This window comes from Ischnura elegans, chromosome 1 (assembly GCF_921293095.1).
Source record: "Ischnura elegans chromosome 1, ioIscEleg1.1, whole genome shotgun sequence".
In the NCBI taxonomy this organism is placed as follows: domain Eukaryota; kingdom Metazoa; phylum Arthropoda; class Insecta; order Odonata; family Coenagrionidae; genus Ischnura; species Ischnura elegans.
Window position 1 is genome coordinate 122,846,904 of NC_060246.1, and position 16,684 is coordinate 122,863,587.

General features: G+C 36.7%; 1 protein-coding gene across 1 annotated transcript in view; it reads right to left on the minus strand.

Annotated features, from left to right (window-relative positions):
• Window positions 1-4,397: 4,397 nt before the first annotated feature.
• The window catches only part of LOC124169131, a 164,606-nt gene continuing 152,319 nt past the window's right edge, over window positions 4,398-16,684 (minus strand). Inside the window, exons 22-24 of the mRNA XM_046547635.1 lie at window positions 15,921-16,145; window positions 11,494-11,894; window positions 4,398-8,698 (exon numbers count right to left, since the gene is read on the minus strand). Coding sequence (XP_046403591.1) covers window positions 11,506-11,894; window positions 15,921-16,145 — 614 coding nt within the window. The 3' untranslated portion in view covers window positions 4,398-8,698; window positions 11,494-11,505. The remainder of the gene's footprint in view (window positions 8,699-11,493; window positions 11,895-15,920; window positions 16,146-16,684) is intronic.

The window sequence follows — 16,684 nt, forward strand, 5'->3', positions numbered from 1 at the left end:
TGCCCCGTGTAAAATGGCCTTAAGAGATGCTGTAATATGGACCACCATGTCCTCTGTTGGATATTGCTGGTTGGCGGGTCCTTTGGATATTCGAGAGCTATCCATACAACGTTAAATGGATTAACATGGATATTTCACGGATGTCATGTGTTACCGCCCACAATGCTATCTGAATGTTGTTGGGTTGATTTCTGCTAGGGGGCATATACCCCCTTCCAGGGGCGCAGCTAGGAATTAAGGCTGCGGGGGTTTAGGTGCACATAATACCTGGGTGTGTGGGGGTATGGAATACCCACTAGGATAAGCGGTAGGTGCGAGATTAATAAACTTCGGAATTTTAACATAAATTGTTCAAAATGGCGAGTTTTACACCTTTCTGAGGGATTTATTAAACCTTACACTATTCTATTAGTAATAGCAATCCAATTAAGTAAAATGGATTAAACTTAAAAAATTCTCTTAGCTCTGGGGGGGAGGGTTTTATCCTCTAAAACTCCCCCTCGTTGCGCCACTGCCCCCTTCACCCCACCTCTCCTCGAAAAGACGATGAGGCTCCCGCGTGCCAAACTGTCTCCTGGGAGGATGTTACCCGACCACCAACCCGACAGCCGCTTCTATGGCCGCGGACCTATAACGGGACGTCGCTCTGACGATGGTTATTACGAAAACATCTCAAAAATTACCAAATTGCCCCCCTCGCGCCTGACTTTTTGACCGACCGGCGCAGAGTTAGCAAAGATGACACAGTCCTTTTTTCCCAAAGGATATGAGAATAATGAAATAAAAATATTCATGTGTAGCGATAAGATGGTTTTCTACCCGAAAAATAACCACCCTTCCAATTTTTTTCAGTGTAGTTGCAGGTGATACCGGCGAAAAATTCCTGCAGAAAAATTCCGTATCCGTGCATAATTTACTGCTCAAAAACAAAGCAACATCTCAAAAATTACCAAATTGCCCCCGCACCCGACTTTTCGAACGACAGAGTTAGCAAGGATGAGACAGTCCTTTTGTTTAACAAACAGAGGATTTAAAAATAATATCTATGAGCAGCGCGGAGAAGGCAACAAGGAGCGAATACTTTTTTAATATGGCACGAGACTCGATGAGTTACCAGGAATAATTTTCTTCGAGCCAGAAGGCTTTCCCACGTGAAAAGTAAGACTACCCTTCCCAATTTTTTCAATGACACTTCAGGAGGTTCCTCCGAAGACTGCAGAAAACCCCGTATCCTGCGGCTCGATCAGACAATGTATTTGTCGTCGCCTCATACACGGAAATGGACACAGACGACTGAAATATTTCTCGCGCTTCGACAGTCTAAGGGCACTCTACCTCAGGCTTAATCATTCAAATAAATCATAGAAAAATCAGCACCTCTGAAGTATTCTCTTGAAAAAATTCTTTTAACAACTGCATGGGCCAGCTAAAATTGAATGGGGACGTACATTTTTGCGTAAAGATTTCGAAAGATAAATATATTTACAGGAAAAATCCAAACGGCAGTCAATCACAGTGTAAATTCGATTTTTTCCAAAACGAAATGAATGGCTAAAGTAAAGAATTCACGCGTCACAATGGAAAAGGATGTGCTGTATTGGATCATTTTCTCAACCCCTTTTCCCCGAGTCCTTTCCACGTCTAGGATAAGTCTCCGCGACATCCTTTGGATGCTGATAAGCCATGAATAAACGCGAATAGGTTAGCTTCCATCCCCGTCCAAAAAATTCCAAACAAGTAGAAAAACAAGTCCAAGCAAGTTTTTTTATAGCTCCCTAATGGCTCCTAATAACTGTAATAATCTCATTTCAATTAAAGTCGCCGAAGTAAGATGTACTTAAACGACGGAAGAACAGGATTCTGCGAATAAAATTTTTCATTTTAATAGCTCGAAATAAAACGCTTCTAAGAGGAGGTCAAGCACTTTCGAGCGTTGGATGTCTCACAAAAAAAATGAATCTTTTTCCGGAACTTCTCCCAAAAGAATATCCTCCGTCCTTAATATTCCCTACATCGCCACCGTCGAGACCTCGCCGCTATCGTCAAAATTAAAGTATTGCCTCGTCGCATCGTTCCAAACAACAGAATGCTATATCATAGAAAATTAAAAAACATACAATTTACTTTCATTGAACGTGAATGGGATACGATGGATTAGGCATTAGGATTTTATTTACACAACATCGAAGTGAGCATTGATCCTCTCCGCTTGTTTTCTAAGAACCGGAGGAATGTTTGAGCGCTAAAAAATGGAGCATTAATTGAGCACACTGACTAAGTTTTGATGAGAAAGTATGTCCATAACCATAAGGAAAAATTCAAAAATGCGTCCTACCATTTTCTCATTTCATTCTAAAATTCCTTAATAAGATTTAATTTCTTTTCAAAAGATAACATGGAATAGGTAGTGAGATTAACTCACTATATTTATCCACATATATTTATCCATCTTAGACAAAAAATTTTGTTCGTTGTGTTTAATTAATCATGCATTTTGTTCTCCCATTATGACCAGTCATAGCTTCCTATTAGCACCTATCATATAGCAAATTCAACAAGTAATAACATCAGCACTAGCCTGAGATCAAACAAAACTACCTTACTAACGTCACAAGATATTTTTCATTTGAAACGGTTTTCCAGCCACATGAACTTTGTCTTCCGTTGAAGAGCCTGCAAATACCTTGCAATTTATAAACTTACTATGTTATGTACTTCAGTTACAACTGTGCACTTCACCCTAAAAATAGAACGGAAAAATAAGAGTCCTTCATGCTGAACTTTACCAAATGTGCAAGTGCCAAATGAAGGAATGCACTGCAAAAATTGATTCAATTGATTACAATTGAAATGAAGTCTCACAAAATCTACTCGGGTGAGTAACCAGTTACACCTCCATTCCATCACTCCCTGCCGTTAATTTTCTAAAGAGATAGACTGGATACCAGACAGACTGGAGCAAACTGTGAAGCCTTAATAATTAATAAGTTTATCTCACTACCTATTTCATGGCATCCTTTGAAGAGAAATTAAATCTTATTAAATAATACAAGAATGATATGAAAAAAATGGTACAAAAGCATCCTGGTTGGATGTTTCAGTGCAATCAGACAGGGATAAAACACAGAAAATTCAGAAGAGATGTCATAATTCATGAGGCTGGAAATTTTCAAAATAATTATCAAAACACTAAACTGGCACATGTTTGAAGAAGAAAAAATGGACATGAAAACAGTAAAGCATAAAAGAATTGAAATTTATACATAAAATAATCTCCTTAAGTAACCAGTGCTAGCTAAGTCATTATAAATTATCATGTCGATTGAAGCACAGCATTTATGTGAAAACAATGACTTCATACAAGTAAACTGACTGGCAATTAGTAGGGGACCTGAAATAAAAAGAAGTTTCATTGAACCACTGATCGCTCTTGCATTTTTTTCTCAATAACCATGCATATAGAAATATATTACATACAAGCATACCATCATCAACTCATTAAAACTCTAGAAAATGAGGAACTTGTCAGAACTTGATATGCTGGGTAGGCACTGTCTCACCTGCATTTGACAATGTGGGTAAATTTTATCCGGTAATTATGCTGAGAAAGCATCATAGACACATAGTGTAACACATCAACTTTCTTAGGTCCTCTGCAAGGTAAAATTAGTCCCGCAAAGAATTGATCATGATTCAATAATTTCAAATTGGTCCTATCTTTAAATCCCCAGTCACCTCGTATCTGCCTTAAAAACCATTACTCATAGCTGATATTATTCTATATAGATTATTATTAAAGGTTGTAATTATTATAGATTCAGACCTCCTATCACTTCTCCTTCCCACTTTTTGAAAATATATGTGACCTCATACATATTTTGTTTGTTTTTCAAGCAGGAACGAAGTTCAAAAGCAAGGTAATATGTAATCCTAGACTAAAAAAAAGAAAAGCAAATTACATATTTAATGAAGTAAACTAGGTGGAAAAGGAAGAATCAAAAAAGTTAGACAAATTTGAGCAAAATTTCATGACAGACTTAAAAAATTTTACCCATTTTAATAGTTTCAGGAAACGGCACTACATACATGGCAGTGGATCCGGTGATAGGCTATGGCCTTCTTTTGGGTATCGAATTAACACTAGATAAAATGGCACTTAAAAAGAGCTCCCACCTAACACCTCCCTTGTCCCTATCCTGGATGCACCACCGTACATACATATTTACTGCAGATAATTTTCCAAATTTGGCTCGGCAACTAAAACATACTTCATGATCTCACGCATCAAAGATTACTTTCAACTTGATAGAAAATAACCTGCTTGCTAAATTCAACTTACATGTAATGTAATAAATATTAAGGAAAGGAATTCACCTCATAAAAAAGTGATAGGCAGCTACAACTCAATAAATATATTTATATACCATGTATAGTTTGAGCATGTCACAACATTGACACCACCATTTTAACTAGTAATGAGTTGGTACAAGCCACAACTGCTATATTTCAGTGTCTAGTACATGCTAACATTACACTTTTACAAATACACATAGCAGAAATAACATGGTACGAAAATACATGCTGTCAACAGTATATATTTCCCAAATCACTAGAAGAGAGAGATGTACAATTACTTCAGCATTTCTAAAGCAGATTTTAATCACCTCTCTTTTACCAGATCTTCTATGCATAATCTCAATTTCCCACCATATGTCAATAAGAAAGGAATTCTATTTTATGAAAATAAATAAAAAAATTGCTTGTTAAAACTTTTTTCAAGTTAAACTTGAGGACCTGATCATTGATAAAGTATGTTCTGAAAATCAACCACAAAATATCCAAATCAAATATTGAGGTCATGAGCATTAGCATTCACAAAGTCACTTACAGTTAAAATATGCATATGGTGGTTTAAGGCATTATGTCCATCCAAGTCCTTCTGTTTAGACATAGAGAATATGAGACAAATTCATCATCAATATTTGGCCTAGCTTAAGTCACCTCTTCTCTTCCTCTATGATTTGATGGGATCACATGAAAGTATTATGGCAATCACTAAATATTAATGTAGGCCGAATGAACAATATCTCACCATTGAGTATTACTTTCACAATCAAGCTCCCTTCAGATTGTTTCTATGAACAAAAATATCAACAAATTTTTACATTCATGGCAAGAAACAAGATTCCTCAGATTAGTCTGTCAATTTTCCACAGTGCTAGATTAGAAAACTTCAACAAGGGATACTTAAGTAGGTATTCCTCACTGTCCACACAAGCCATAGGGCTGCATCGATTATTTTCATTTTGTTAGCCTGAAAGAATTGACTCTCTAAACAGAGATGTAGTTTTTAAGAAACTATAGGTTTTTCAGTAGCAGATAAACATGGTACTACTCAGAAACTATATCAATACATATTTTATGGTGTCATGTGAACATCTTTTTCATTCAAATTAATGACAAAAATGCCATCAGTTCCAAGGATGATGAAACAAACAGATAGGTATACAATTAACTGGTCACATGGAACTATGTATAATGGGGTAGATGAAGTAAAATAGCATGACAGATTCCTTCAATTAATGATTCCAGGTACTATTCAAACTTGAGTGATGCAAAAGGAGACCTTACAAACTATAGATCATAGATTAAGGTTTAAATCTTTAGTTCTTGCTTATTTATTTCTGAGGAGCATTTTAAGCTACGCACAGATATATTGGCATCAACACACTGATCTTCTAAATTACAAGAGGAAAGATTGGTACCCTTCTGTTCCAGAAGTTTTGACCATCATAACAAGCATTGATCTAATGAAAGACACACAATTGATGTGCAGGTGCACCAGGAGAAAATTTGAACTTCAGTTTGAAAATGTTTTTGCAAAGCGAATATCACCACCAGCACTGATAATGAATCCCACATCCGAACTTCATATGCAAGTAAAGAGAACATTCAATTGAAAAGCTTCAATACTTGAGTAAATAGATCATTTTCTTATGACAACGTTAAGTTATTAGAAAAAATATTGTCTACAATGATAAGAATCGGAGTTTTACTTTCATTTTCAACAGTAAACATTGCATTAGGATCACAGTTGCCTTACCATCAAAATAAAATTCCAGAGAAAATACGAAAAATAAATATTCTCAAGGAGATAAAATTGTTATCAATTTTAAGCTGTGACATTTGTAGTTATCGTCAAGACATATATACAATCGTAGAGTTCAGTGCTTCTCATTCCATTAGGAGAATTGGATACATATGAAAGCAAGACCACTTTTTTCATTTTATACGAGAGTAGTTCATGAAAATAAGGAGTATAGGTACATGGTATCATTAACCCTCTTTGAACCACTGAAACTTGGTGGCAATAGTAAAAAGTGCCAGAGTGAATTCAAGTTTTGTAACATCTCTTGAAAACAACAATACGATTTAGTATCTTAAAAAATAATGTAATATTTTTTATTTTACCAAAAATCGATTAATTGTTGTTCACACTACTATGCAACATTATATTAAGGTTAATGCAACAATTACAACAACAGCCGTTTTAATCATGGTCTACACTCAAGCCAATGCATAATCAGATAGATTATTTGACTTTCATCACTAACAAGCGAGAGAAAAATTCCCAATTAAAAATCTCGGTAAATAAAATATTTTATTTCCCGAGATTTTTAATTGGGATATCCCAGATATTTATAATGTTTGCATCAAAACAAGTCACTTTGCACTAGCTCCAATGACCCATTCTCGTTCGTAATGCAACCTCAGTCATTTCGCCAGCAATATAACTGAGGTTACATTTAGTTGACATTCACATTACAACACTAGCAAAAAGCAGACATAAGTATGAGAAACTGATGCCTTTCCATGAATGCCACTTGGGTCACAGAATGATGATAGAAACTTCTTATTCACCACACACCATTCATATTCATCACCAGACACAATCCTTCCACCCACAATAGAATCCTAATGCACATTCCTATGTACTTCTTGGCTACCAAAGAGGTATGGATTGAGGAAGAATGTGCTATAGTTTACATTAGCAAAGATGCATTCATGGGGGCAAGATACGAGAGAGTTTGAGGTGTAATGAGGGATGAACAAATGCAATTAAATCAAGGTGTTCTTAACGGTCTTGGAGTTCCCACACGATATCCGAACCAAATTATCAGGTAGACCCAACAGCCATTCAGGGGTCTTACACCATATGTACTACCTTTCCAAGCAGAACAGGGATTTCTATCTGGATTTTCCACTAAAAAATATAATCTGCACATCATTTATCCCTGAGATTATATTAGTCTAGAATGAGAAGCAATGACTCCTTCGACAAATTCGATTGAAGTAGGTACTTATCAGTGTATCAGAAATAATCAACTTATCACAAACCACCGAGATGCTATAGAAATTCGAGCATCAGATGCAGCCAAGAATAAGCTTTTTATTGACAAAAATTCACAAAAAAACATGGATAAACTTTCTTTTAAAGACAACAAACCATGACTTGAAATAGATTGGTAATGCCCAAACAATACAATTTATATTCGATTAAGTTGTCAGAACATATCCAGGCAACCACAACATTACATGAGGTAAACTTTCTACAAACATCAACATATACTCCAATAAATAAAAAAACATGTCCATAAAAATCACATTGGAATTGGAATAACCCCCTTAAGTATAACTCAATAATTAAGTTACATACTTCACCAAAGGAGTATACCATTAATTTCACAAAATACTGCAGCCATAATGTAAAAATATAAGTACTCCATGACAAATAATGCAAGCAATACCTTTTCCTTTGATAAATTTACTCATTAAACTAATTAAAAGAGGTACATAATTGTCGCCAAATGACAAGGTGAAGGTTTTTTGAAAAATTTCTTAAAATTTTCAGCACATATAAACTTAAAAGAGAAAGTTCATGCTCCGCAAGCAGTCTATTCAGAGGATAATATGCAAATAGGTGGATTAAGGACAAAAAAGGTATTAAGTAAATCTCCCATACCAATATTGCAAACAGACAACTATTAAAAAAATATATTAATGCAATGATACAGAGAGCTGAGTCTATCAGACTCAACATACTCTGAAATTATAAAATTTTCATGGGCGTATGATAAAATATGAAAAGTTTAACTTATACATAGGAATTTGACCTTGAACAGTAAAATTTTTCATAAAGCTTTGTCAGGAGGACAAGGATCAATTCAGCCCTATACATAAGACTACTCATTATAAGAGTAGATACCTGCTTTGAAATATACTGGTGATTCCAATTTAAGAGAGCAAATGACAAAGCTTTCAGTCTTAAGGTAAGAACAAGAGGACTTAATGATCCCAGTCGTGTAATATGATACTAACAATGGTCACATTCAACACATAAAATCTTTAATGGACTGGTCAAAATACCAGTCTGTCTTCTAGTGATTCGTTTTTATGCCAATAAGAGCAAAGTTGTTTTTAAGCTAAAGATAATTCCACCATAAAGACTCTACCCATGACATCACTCACTCTTTATATGGCCACCAGGGCATATTCGATCAAAACATTATGTAAGTACATCAATCATGCCTTGTAGACAATCACTCATAAACAACAGAAGCAATGAGATCCTGACACGGAGTCCTCAAAGAAAGCACCTCATCAGAAAAGTACGGAAATCATGGCACACATACTGAACCTGAAATCAAAAGGGAATCCATGAGAGATTGCACTAAAAATCAAAATAAAAATGCAAAAAATGTAGTCTTCTGGCAATTCTTAGGGTCATATGCAGGCATGGATATATGAATGGGTCCATAATAAATGAACGGGCATAAAAACACAAATATAGCATAAAATGGACCACAGCTACATTTGAAGATTTCATGGCAAAACAATGAAAGCATTTCAGGCATCAAGAGCTATCTGAAGCACCTATACACTTATTACATGATTAACTTATTACAACTAATTACTTATTGCAACATTATAATGTTGCAAGAAGGGTTTCTGACAAAATCACTCCAGAAAGAATTCCCCACGAATACATAGATGTTAGAAGAATAATTTTTGGCAATGAACCTTTCCAATAGAGGTTTTTCTTAAGTCCCACATTTTTTCCACTTGAGCTCCTATGACGAAAAATATAGTACTTTCATTAAATATCTGAAACCCAGGACATCATGAAAGCCAGCGCTTACTTTGCCAGCAAACTACATTATGAATCAAAACCAAATACGTATAACTTGGTCACACTTTTAAGATGCGATTGTACTTGTGTTTCAACAAAAGTCATTATCAAACAAATTTTAGCAAATCGTGTAGAGTGAAACTACACCAAACACGGTGATAATGATTTTACAACGTTAACAAATCCATGGACCCATTAGAAATGATTTTTACCAGATTTTTCATTCAAATTTGTATTGGTCCTCCCACAAAAACCACAATAAAGTGAAGCACTATACAGCTTTTGACAAAGTAGGGTCTAGTTGGAAACATATACATAATGACTTCTCAGAAGGTTTCAATATGCAAATCTTTAATCAGGATCTCAATCATTCTTTTCAGGGTACATATTTCCATTCCGTTTGGCTTTAATCTGCCTACCCTCTGGTATTGTCCAGTAATCTGAACATCAGTCTCCGAGATGACCCATTTGTATTAGTGACTTTATTAGGTGATCAATTTGGCCGAAAAAAAAACTTGATGTAATCCATCAGCCCAGTCCAGAGGTGATCAGCGAAGTTGAAATGACACAGGTTACGATTCTTGATGGCCCTACGGTGTCCTTGAATTCAACACTGCACAAATATATTCAAAGTTGAAGGTATTGGTGCAGTATACCATTTTGGGAGGGTGAGTCCACAGCTAAAGATTGGATTAATGGACCTGGTGAGAGGAGCACCACAGAGCATAAAATAATTAGAAATATCACCTCTAAGCCTTTTAGAAGCAATTACCTGCCCAGGTATTCATTATATTAAGTTTAATCACTTCAAATCAATCACAAAACAAAGCCTTTACTTCTCATGGGTGATTAGAGATGAAATTGAACAAGTGAAGAACAGCAAAATCACAACAGGGGTTTCCAGTTCTTATGAACAGGTTTTCAAAGAGAAGACAAGCAATTTAAGAAATCCTAACAGATACATCTTGGTCATTTTTGCAACAAAAACACTGAGGAAAACTGGTATCTAAAACTTTTCAATTTATTGCGCCGGAAGAAATATAAATTATCAATTGGAAACCTGAAATGAAGATGTAATGAAGTGAAAAGTGAACTTAGGAAATAATGGATGAAAGTGATTCAATTTGTCTCAGTTCAAATATTCCAACAATAAAAACTTACCATCGCAATCGAAATAAAAGTTTTTGTACTGTCAACTCCCTTTCAATGGCAAAATATAGTATGCAATCTGACACATAGTGGCAGTGATGAGGACCCAGAGCGGGCCCTTTGAAGGTGACAACACACTGGAATCAGGAGCCAGCACTTCAACTGATATGTCCGATCACCCGAGGAGGGAACTGGAGGGGAAGGAAAAAGGAAGGAGGCGTCGCCATCATTAGGAGCCTCCGGGGTGAGGAAGGGTTGGAAGAAAAGGGATAGAAAAAAGACTGCACCATCATTGGGGCAGCGGGGCCCACTACTAGCAAAACCATGAATTTTTGTTTCCTGGAGAAAGGAAAGGTTTCCCTTTAAGGAAGAAAGCCCTATGATTTTCCATAGATCACATGTAATGGCAATAGAAATTCTTACCACAAGACTTGTGTACCACAAACACAGAGTGAGACCCATCTGTGGGTCACACTCTCACCACACTGACAGGCGCCAAACAAAATTGCCAACCATCCACCACTAGTCATCAGAGAAAACCCATCGGCATGCTATGCATGTATGAAATGTATACATTCAGAGTGTTACACGACTCCACTCCCTGAAGTCACCTTAGAATCAAGTTTGACAACTTAAGTTGAAAAAAATGGGATTGGCATCACCTCGGTGACACTCTCAAGTGGCTCAGTCTTACAGTGGCCTCAGTCCTTCACCCACAATGTGAAGGCCCAGAAATTAGCAGTGCCAAATCCACGCAGAGGGCCATGCCACATTCTCAGGCACATTGTTGGAAGGGCCTCACAGTGAAGGTCCTCTAGCGTAACTCCTGGCTGCAGCAGGCCTGAAAGGTGGCTGCCCTTGTTCTTCCACTTCCCCCACCCTCTCCCATCGGCAGTAGGCAACTCCAGATAGAGGCAAGAAGAAGAACCTAGGTGTGAACCACTGGTGGGTCACGGCGTGCAAAATGAAATGCACCCATGACCTACTGCTGGGTCCTACTGCAGTCTGAACCAAGGAAGTCAGATTCACAACGAATCTGTAGCTTGCCCTAATGATGACTCTATGCTTCGATTCACTATGTTGCTTACACATAACTCTCTGAATACAGAAGAACTAATACATATTTCAACATGGATAGAGAGAAGTTTGCTAACCTTAAATGTAGTTCACACTTGCCACAGAAGAAGGTGATTGGTGGAATCTTCCCGCCCTGCCACCTCCGACGAGGGCCCATTCCCTGAATTTCTGAAATCTTCATAGCCATCCCCACCAGATATGACTAATATTTTTGTGGGTTTTTCTTCAGAATGACTGGAACCCTTCCATGCAGATGAACCTTGGGAGGTCAGAGATCCTTGGTATGATTGAGGGGGGGAAGCTGATAACGTACTTTGAGGCAAAATTGAGGAAGGAGCAACGAGGGCCGATAGGCCCCCAGCTAGTGATGATGACTTGGAACTCTTCTGATCAGATGATGACTTGTCAGCCCCTTCTTCTGCTGGCATGTCAACACAAGTGAGAAACCGGACATGCCCAGTATGACCATGAGGAAGCCCTAGAAAATATAAATTGAACATGGGTAAGAAAATATGAGTTTTATTTATCGTGACCAAATTGGATTAAATTGAAATTTTATTTATTCTACCAGTTTTTATGGCTGCTATTATAAATACCAGTCCATTTTGGTGATCACATATCTGTTTCTTTTCAATCTAAATTGAAACAAACTTGATTCCACAAAATTATTTCCCTTTTTAGTTTTTATCCATTGCTTTCATTTACAATTTTTAGTTAATTACGTAATTGTACTCAGCAATATATCTGTACTTTGTAACAGTAATCAGTAAAATGGTTTCCAATATGTACAAATATTAGTCCAAGGAATCAAATAAATTTCATCACACTCTTTAACAAATTCATATACACATATTGCAATTATGAACAGATTCCATTGATGCAGACCACTTTTCTATCATTTTTTCTCTTTTCGCCCATGAATGGAGCATCATCAATTTGGCAGATACATACTTCATCAAGAGATTAACTAATGAAATTAGTCATATGTTTTACAGGCAAGAATGGATACAAAGGGGAGGAGGAGTGGCTGACCATCCCTGGCAAAGAGAAACACTGATGCCTCGTTCGCATTACGATTGTCCGAGCCATCGTCCTAACGATAGTTGACCGAACTAGCAGTGTGAATGCATGTCCTGACAATAGTTGACGTAGTTCCGAACGTTGCCACTTTACGATGGTTAGGCGCTGAGAGACCAGAAATGGAAGCGGCAAGAGAAATACGAAATGCTCGTGAAGCTCTATTTTTTTCATGGATTTGTCCTCGGAAGGAAGAATATGGGTGGAAGAAAAATTATTCGGTAAATGCACGTTGAACACAATAATGTCTTGTCCCTGCATACCTCAACAGCTCTGCTAACCGTCACTTTCCCGTTCACTTTAGATGTCAGCACTAGAGGCCCGTTCACTTTAGATGTCAGCACAATAGACCATTATCGCCTTGTTTCACCTCTTGAGTTAATGCCCCAAGCCACAAAATTTCAATAAAAATCTATCACTGTTTATAAAGCTACCAAATTTAATAAAAAATTTATGTTCTCTACAACCCTCATATTAAATAGGCTACATTTGCATGACTTTCGATACGATCTGGGTTTGCCTTTTATTCTGATTATTCACAGAAACATACATATTCTCATTGTCTTATCAACAAGGCAAATGCCCCGTTCACATTACCATCATTCTTAACCAGCGTAGGATGACGTCAGAACCAACGCGCGTTCACACTTACCATGGTTAGACCCTGGCGACATCTGATGAGTGGTAAAGTAAGTGCAAGTGAAAAATGAATATACAAGAGCGTATAACCTGTTGGAAGGAAATAGAGAATGTGCAGGGAAAAGTTCTTGTGTTAATTGCAATGATTTTCAACGTATGTGCATATTATGAGCTGCTTATGAATTAAAAATTGCATTCCAGCGTCGACAATCATTGTTCCTTGCTACGTAGAAGGTAATATGAATGTGTTCGTCCAACTAATCATTTCATCGATAGTGTGGCTTGCATTCTCCTACTGCTCTATTTAATACGAATGAAAGCGAATATTAGTGATAATTAGGTTGATATCAACAACATATACTACTACTTGCCCTTGATTCGGATTTGTTGACAAATCATTGATGTAGGTGAAGGAAATCGAGGACCTAATCTTGAGACTTGAGCCTCAATTGAGACACAATTGTGATTTGGGATGGAGATACACTTTTCGCTACATTACATTCTTAGTAATTATTGTTTTCTGATTTTGACAAAGGATATGATCCAATCTGATGCTATACCGTAAATCAAAACTCTTTTACCTCTTCTTCAAATGTGGACGAATAACTTGCAGAAATGTGACGACGATTGAAATTTAACTTATGAAATAACAGAGAGAACGTGGTATTTTTTGCGATATGTAGTATGACCCGACGTTTCTAACTTTATTTTCTATAGTTATATCTTACTAGCCGTTAGCCTGATATTTTATGTTGATATGGGAAGAACTTTTGTTCAAGGATGAACATATAAGTGATCTTTTTCAAACTGGGACAAAGAACTTTTACCGTAACATTAAAATCATTGCGACCTTTAGATTTTTATTATGGTAGTTTCGCACATTTTACTTAATTCTAGCAAAATATTTATATAGATTATTCAATCTGCCCGTAACAATACAATACGAGCTAATAGCTAATTCACTACGAACTACATATATAGTATATCGCATAACTTAAAGCAGGTTTAAAATCTCATAATATGCAACAAATTACGGAATGAATCAAGAACACTTTCCATAGAATTAATTCTGACGAATATAATTCAACAATAACGGCCGTTTCCTCTTCGAATGCTTTATTTTCTGTTTTCTTTCCTCCTATCCCACTTCGTTGCTGCTTCGCCTTCTTCTTTTTCTAACCAGCTTTACCAACTTGCGTTCACACACGCATGAACTACCGCCAACCATGGTCGGAAAACGGTGGTCAGAATCCCAAGCACAGTTAACGGGAACTTGCGTTCACACCTCGTTTTGTAACCATGGTCGGGGCTAACCGGCGTAAAAAGAACGTAATGTGAACGGGGCAAAAGAGAGAGCTCCAACCCCCACGGTCTATATGGGTATAATGATTATATTATCAGTAGAGGCAGGTTTGCCCTTGTTGAGTAAAACTTATTTCCCCTAGTTACATGATGAAATTAGTGTAGTGGGTATAATTGATGTTAAAAGTTGTTGAAATACTGAGCAAACCTCTACCAAATAGAGTTATGTTTTAATGGTGTTTCCTCATCCTGTCAAGGGAAGGAGGTTCCCTTTCTTACAAAAAAATTACCCACACCATGTCTTTTGTACTCTCATTATCCTCACATTCAAGGCCACAATTGCATCACAGCTTTTAAAAAAAACCTAGCTAGTACAAGTGATAGCATCTGTGTAGAGTGTACTTGGATACCACCATTATATTGTATTGGCTCCCCCTTGATAGGTATGATATCTAAAACCGATTAGGTACTCTTTGACCTTTTATCACACCTTTAAGATGGAGTGTATTCATAGAAGAGCAGATTAAGGTCATCTTTAAGGGAGGGGGAGTTCATAATTTTCCATGGCACCTTGGCGGTATGCAATACCTCTAAGCAATAAAATGTCTGAGGTTCGATATTCATAGGCCAGAGGGTTTTTGATATTCATCAGTAAGTTTTAAAAATAATTACTTTAACTGGTAAAGTAAACACTTTCATAGGAGAGCCACATTTAAGATAATCACATTTCCTGCACAAATTATTTCAATTACAAAATATTTCAATGAAATACAAGTTTCAATTTTCCTGCTCTTTTATATTAATCTAAATGGTTCATCAATTTTTATCCCCAAGATAAAAAGGAAATTTAGTTTAAATTCACAGCTAGAAGGCAACGATGAATATCAGCAACGTTTTTGGTGCCAGTTTGTTCTAAGTCTTGAGTCTATGTAAGACAATAAATTTAACAAATTATCTCAATAAAAATACAATAATGTACACAATAAACCCCTAGCTTGGGATCTCATCACTAAGAAATGGCATTTCAACTGGATATTACCAGACATCTCACCAGGCACAATATAAATGCTGTTCCCTACAACACCCATGATTCTGATCCACAGAAATTATGGGGGAATATGCCATTATCTTTGGTGAGATGTACAGGTGTGTGTTGGACAGCAATAAGACCTACCCCACCTTTCCAAACATATTAGGAAGTACAATTACTCCAGGGTTATAATGAAGGGAAAAGTTAAAGGAAAACCCACGAAAGACCAAGAGAGAAATACATACTTGGATCACATTATTAGGGTATGGGAATGATGAACATCAGGGAACAGAAAGAAATAACTTGAGAAAAGCAGAAATGGAAGGTTGAAATATACAAATTTTGCGATTTTAACACTAAGATTAAGCACGAAAGGCAAGGCTAACAGGAAAAATTCAACTTTTAGCCATGTCAGAATGCAAATTCAGGATGGAAAAAAAGTAATTGATTTCCAACCTGTAACAGTTGGGGTGAGGTTGACTGCACTTTGGCTGATTTGATTTGATCCAGGTTTCCCTCCACTTGTAGGCACCTGTTGAGCCCTCTGCAGTTGACGGCGATCCATAGCCAAGGTGAGTATAACACCAGCACTTGTTCCCACCCAAAGCAGATCCTGGCATGTCAACAGGGCCGTTACCCTCAGGCAAGCTGCTTTGTGCTGTCGAATGATATCATCGCAACCTATGGATAGAAAAATAGACTTTAATTATACGGGAAAGAATGAAATCAAATATTAACTTTTTTCTCATCAAACTATTTTCAAAAAAATACAGCTCAAAAAGCAAAAAATGCAATATCAGATGTGCACCAAGTATCAATATAATTAATAAGCAATACATTTTTAGTGTATGTTACATCTACCACGTATGTATTTCTACTAAGCTATTTCAAAATCAAAAGGACATAAAAAAAAAAGACTTTGCCAACAAGAGATATTAAAGTAAAACCTTTACGTAGTGAACCTCTTTACATCGTAAACCTCCATACTTCGTACCACCCATACGGTTCCATCAGATTTACATGTGTACCCTGTACCACATTCTTAATACCGTCATGGTAACTTTTTCAATGCTTGTGCGAGAGATCGTGGTATTTTGCCTTAAAATTTTCCAGGGCTGAAATTCTGTTGCATATCCCGTATGAGAACTTTTAAACAAATTCGTTCATGAGTAAGACAAGCATCGTAGTGTGACAACGCATGCAAAGAGATGATAGGAACT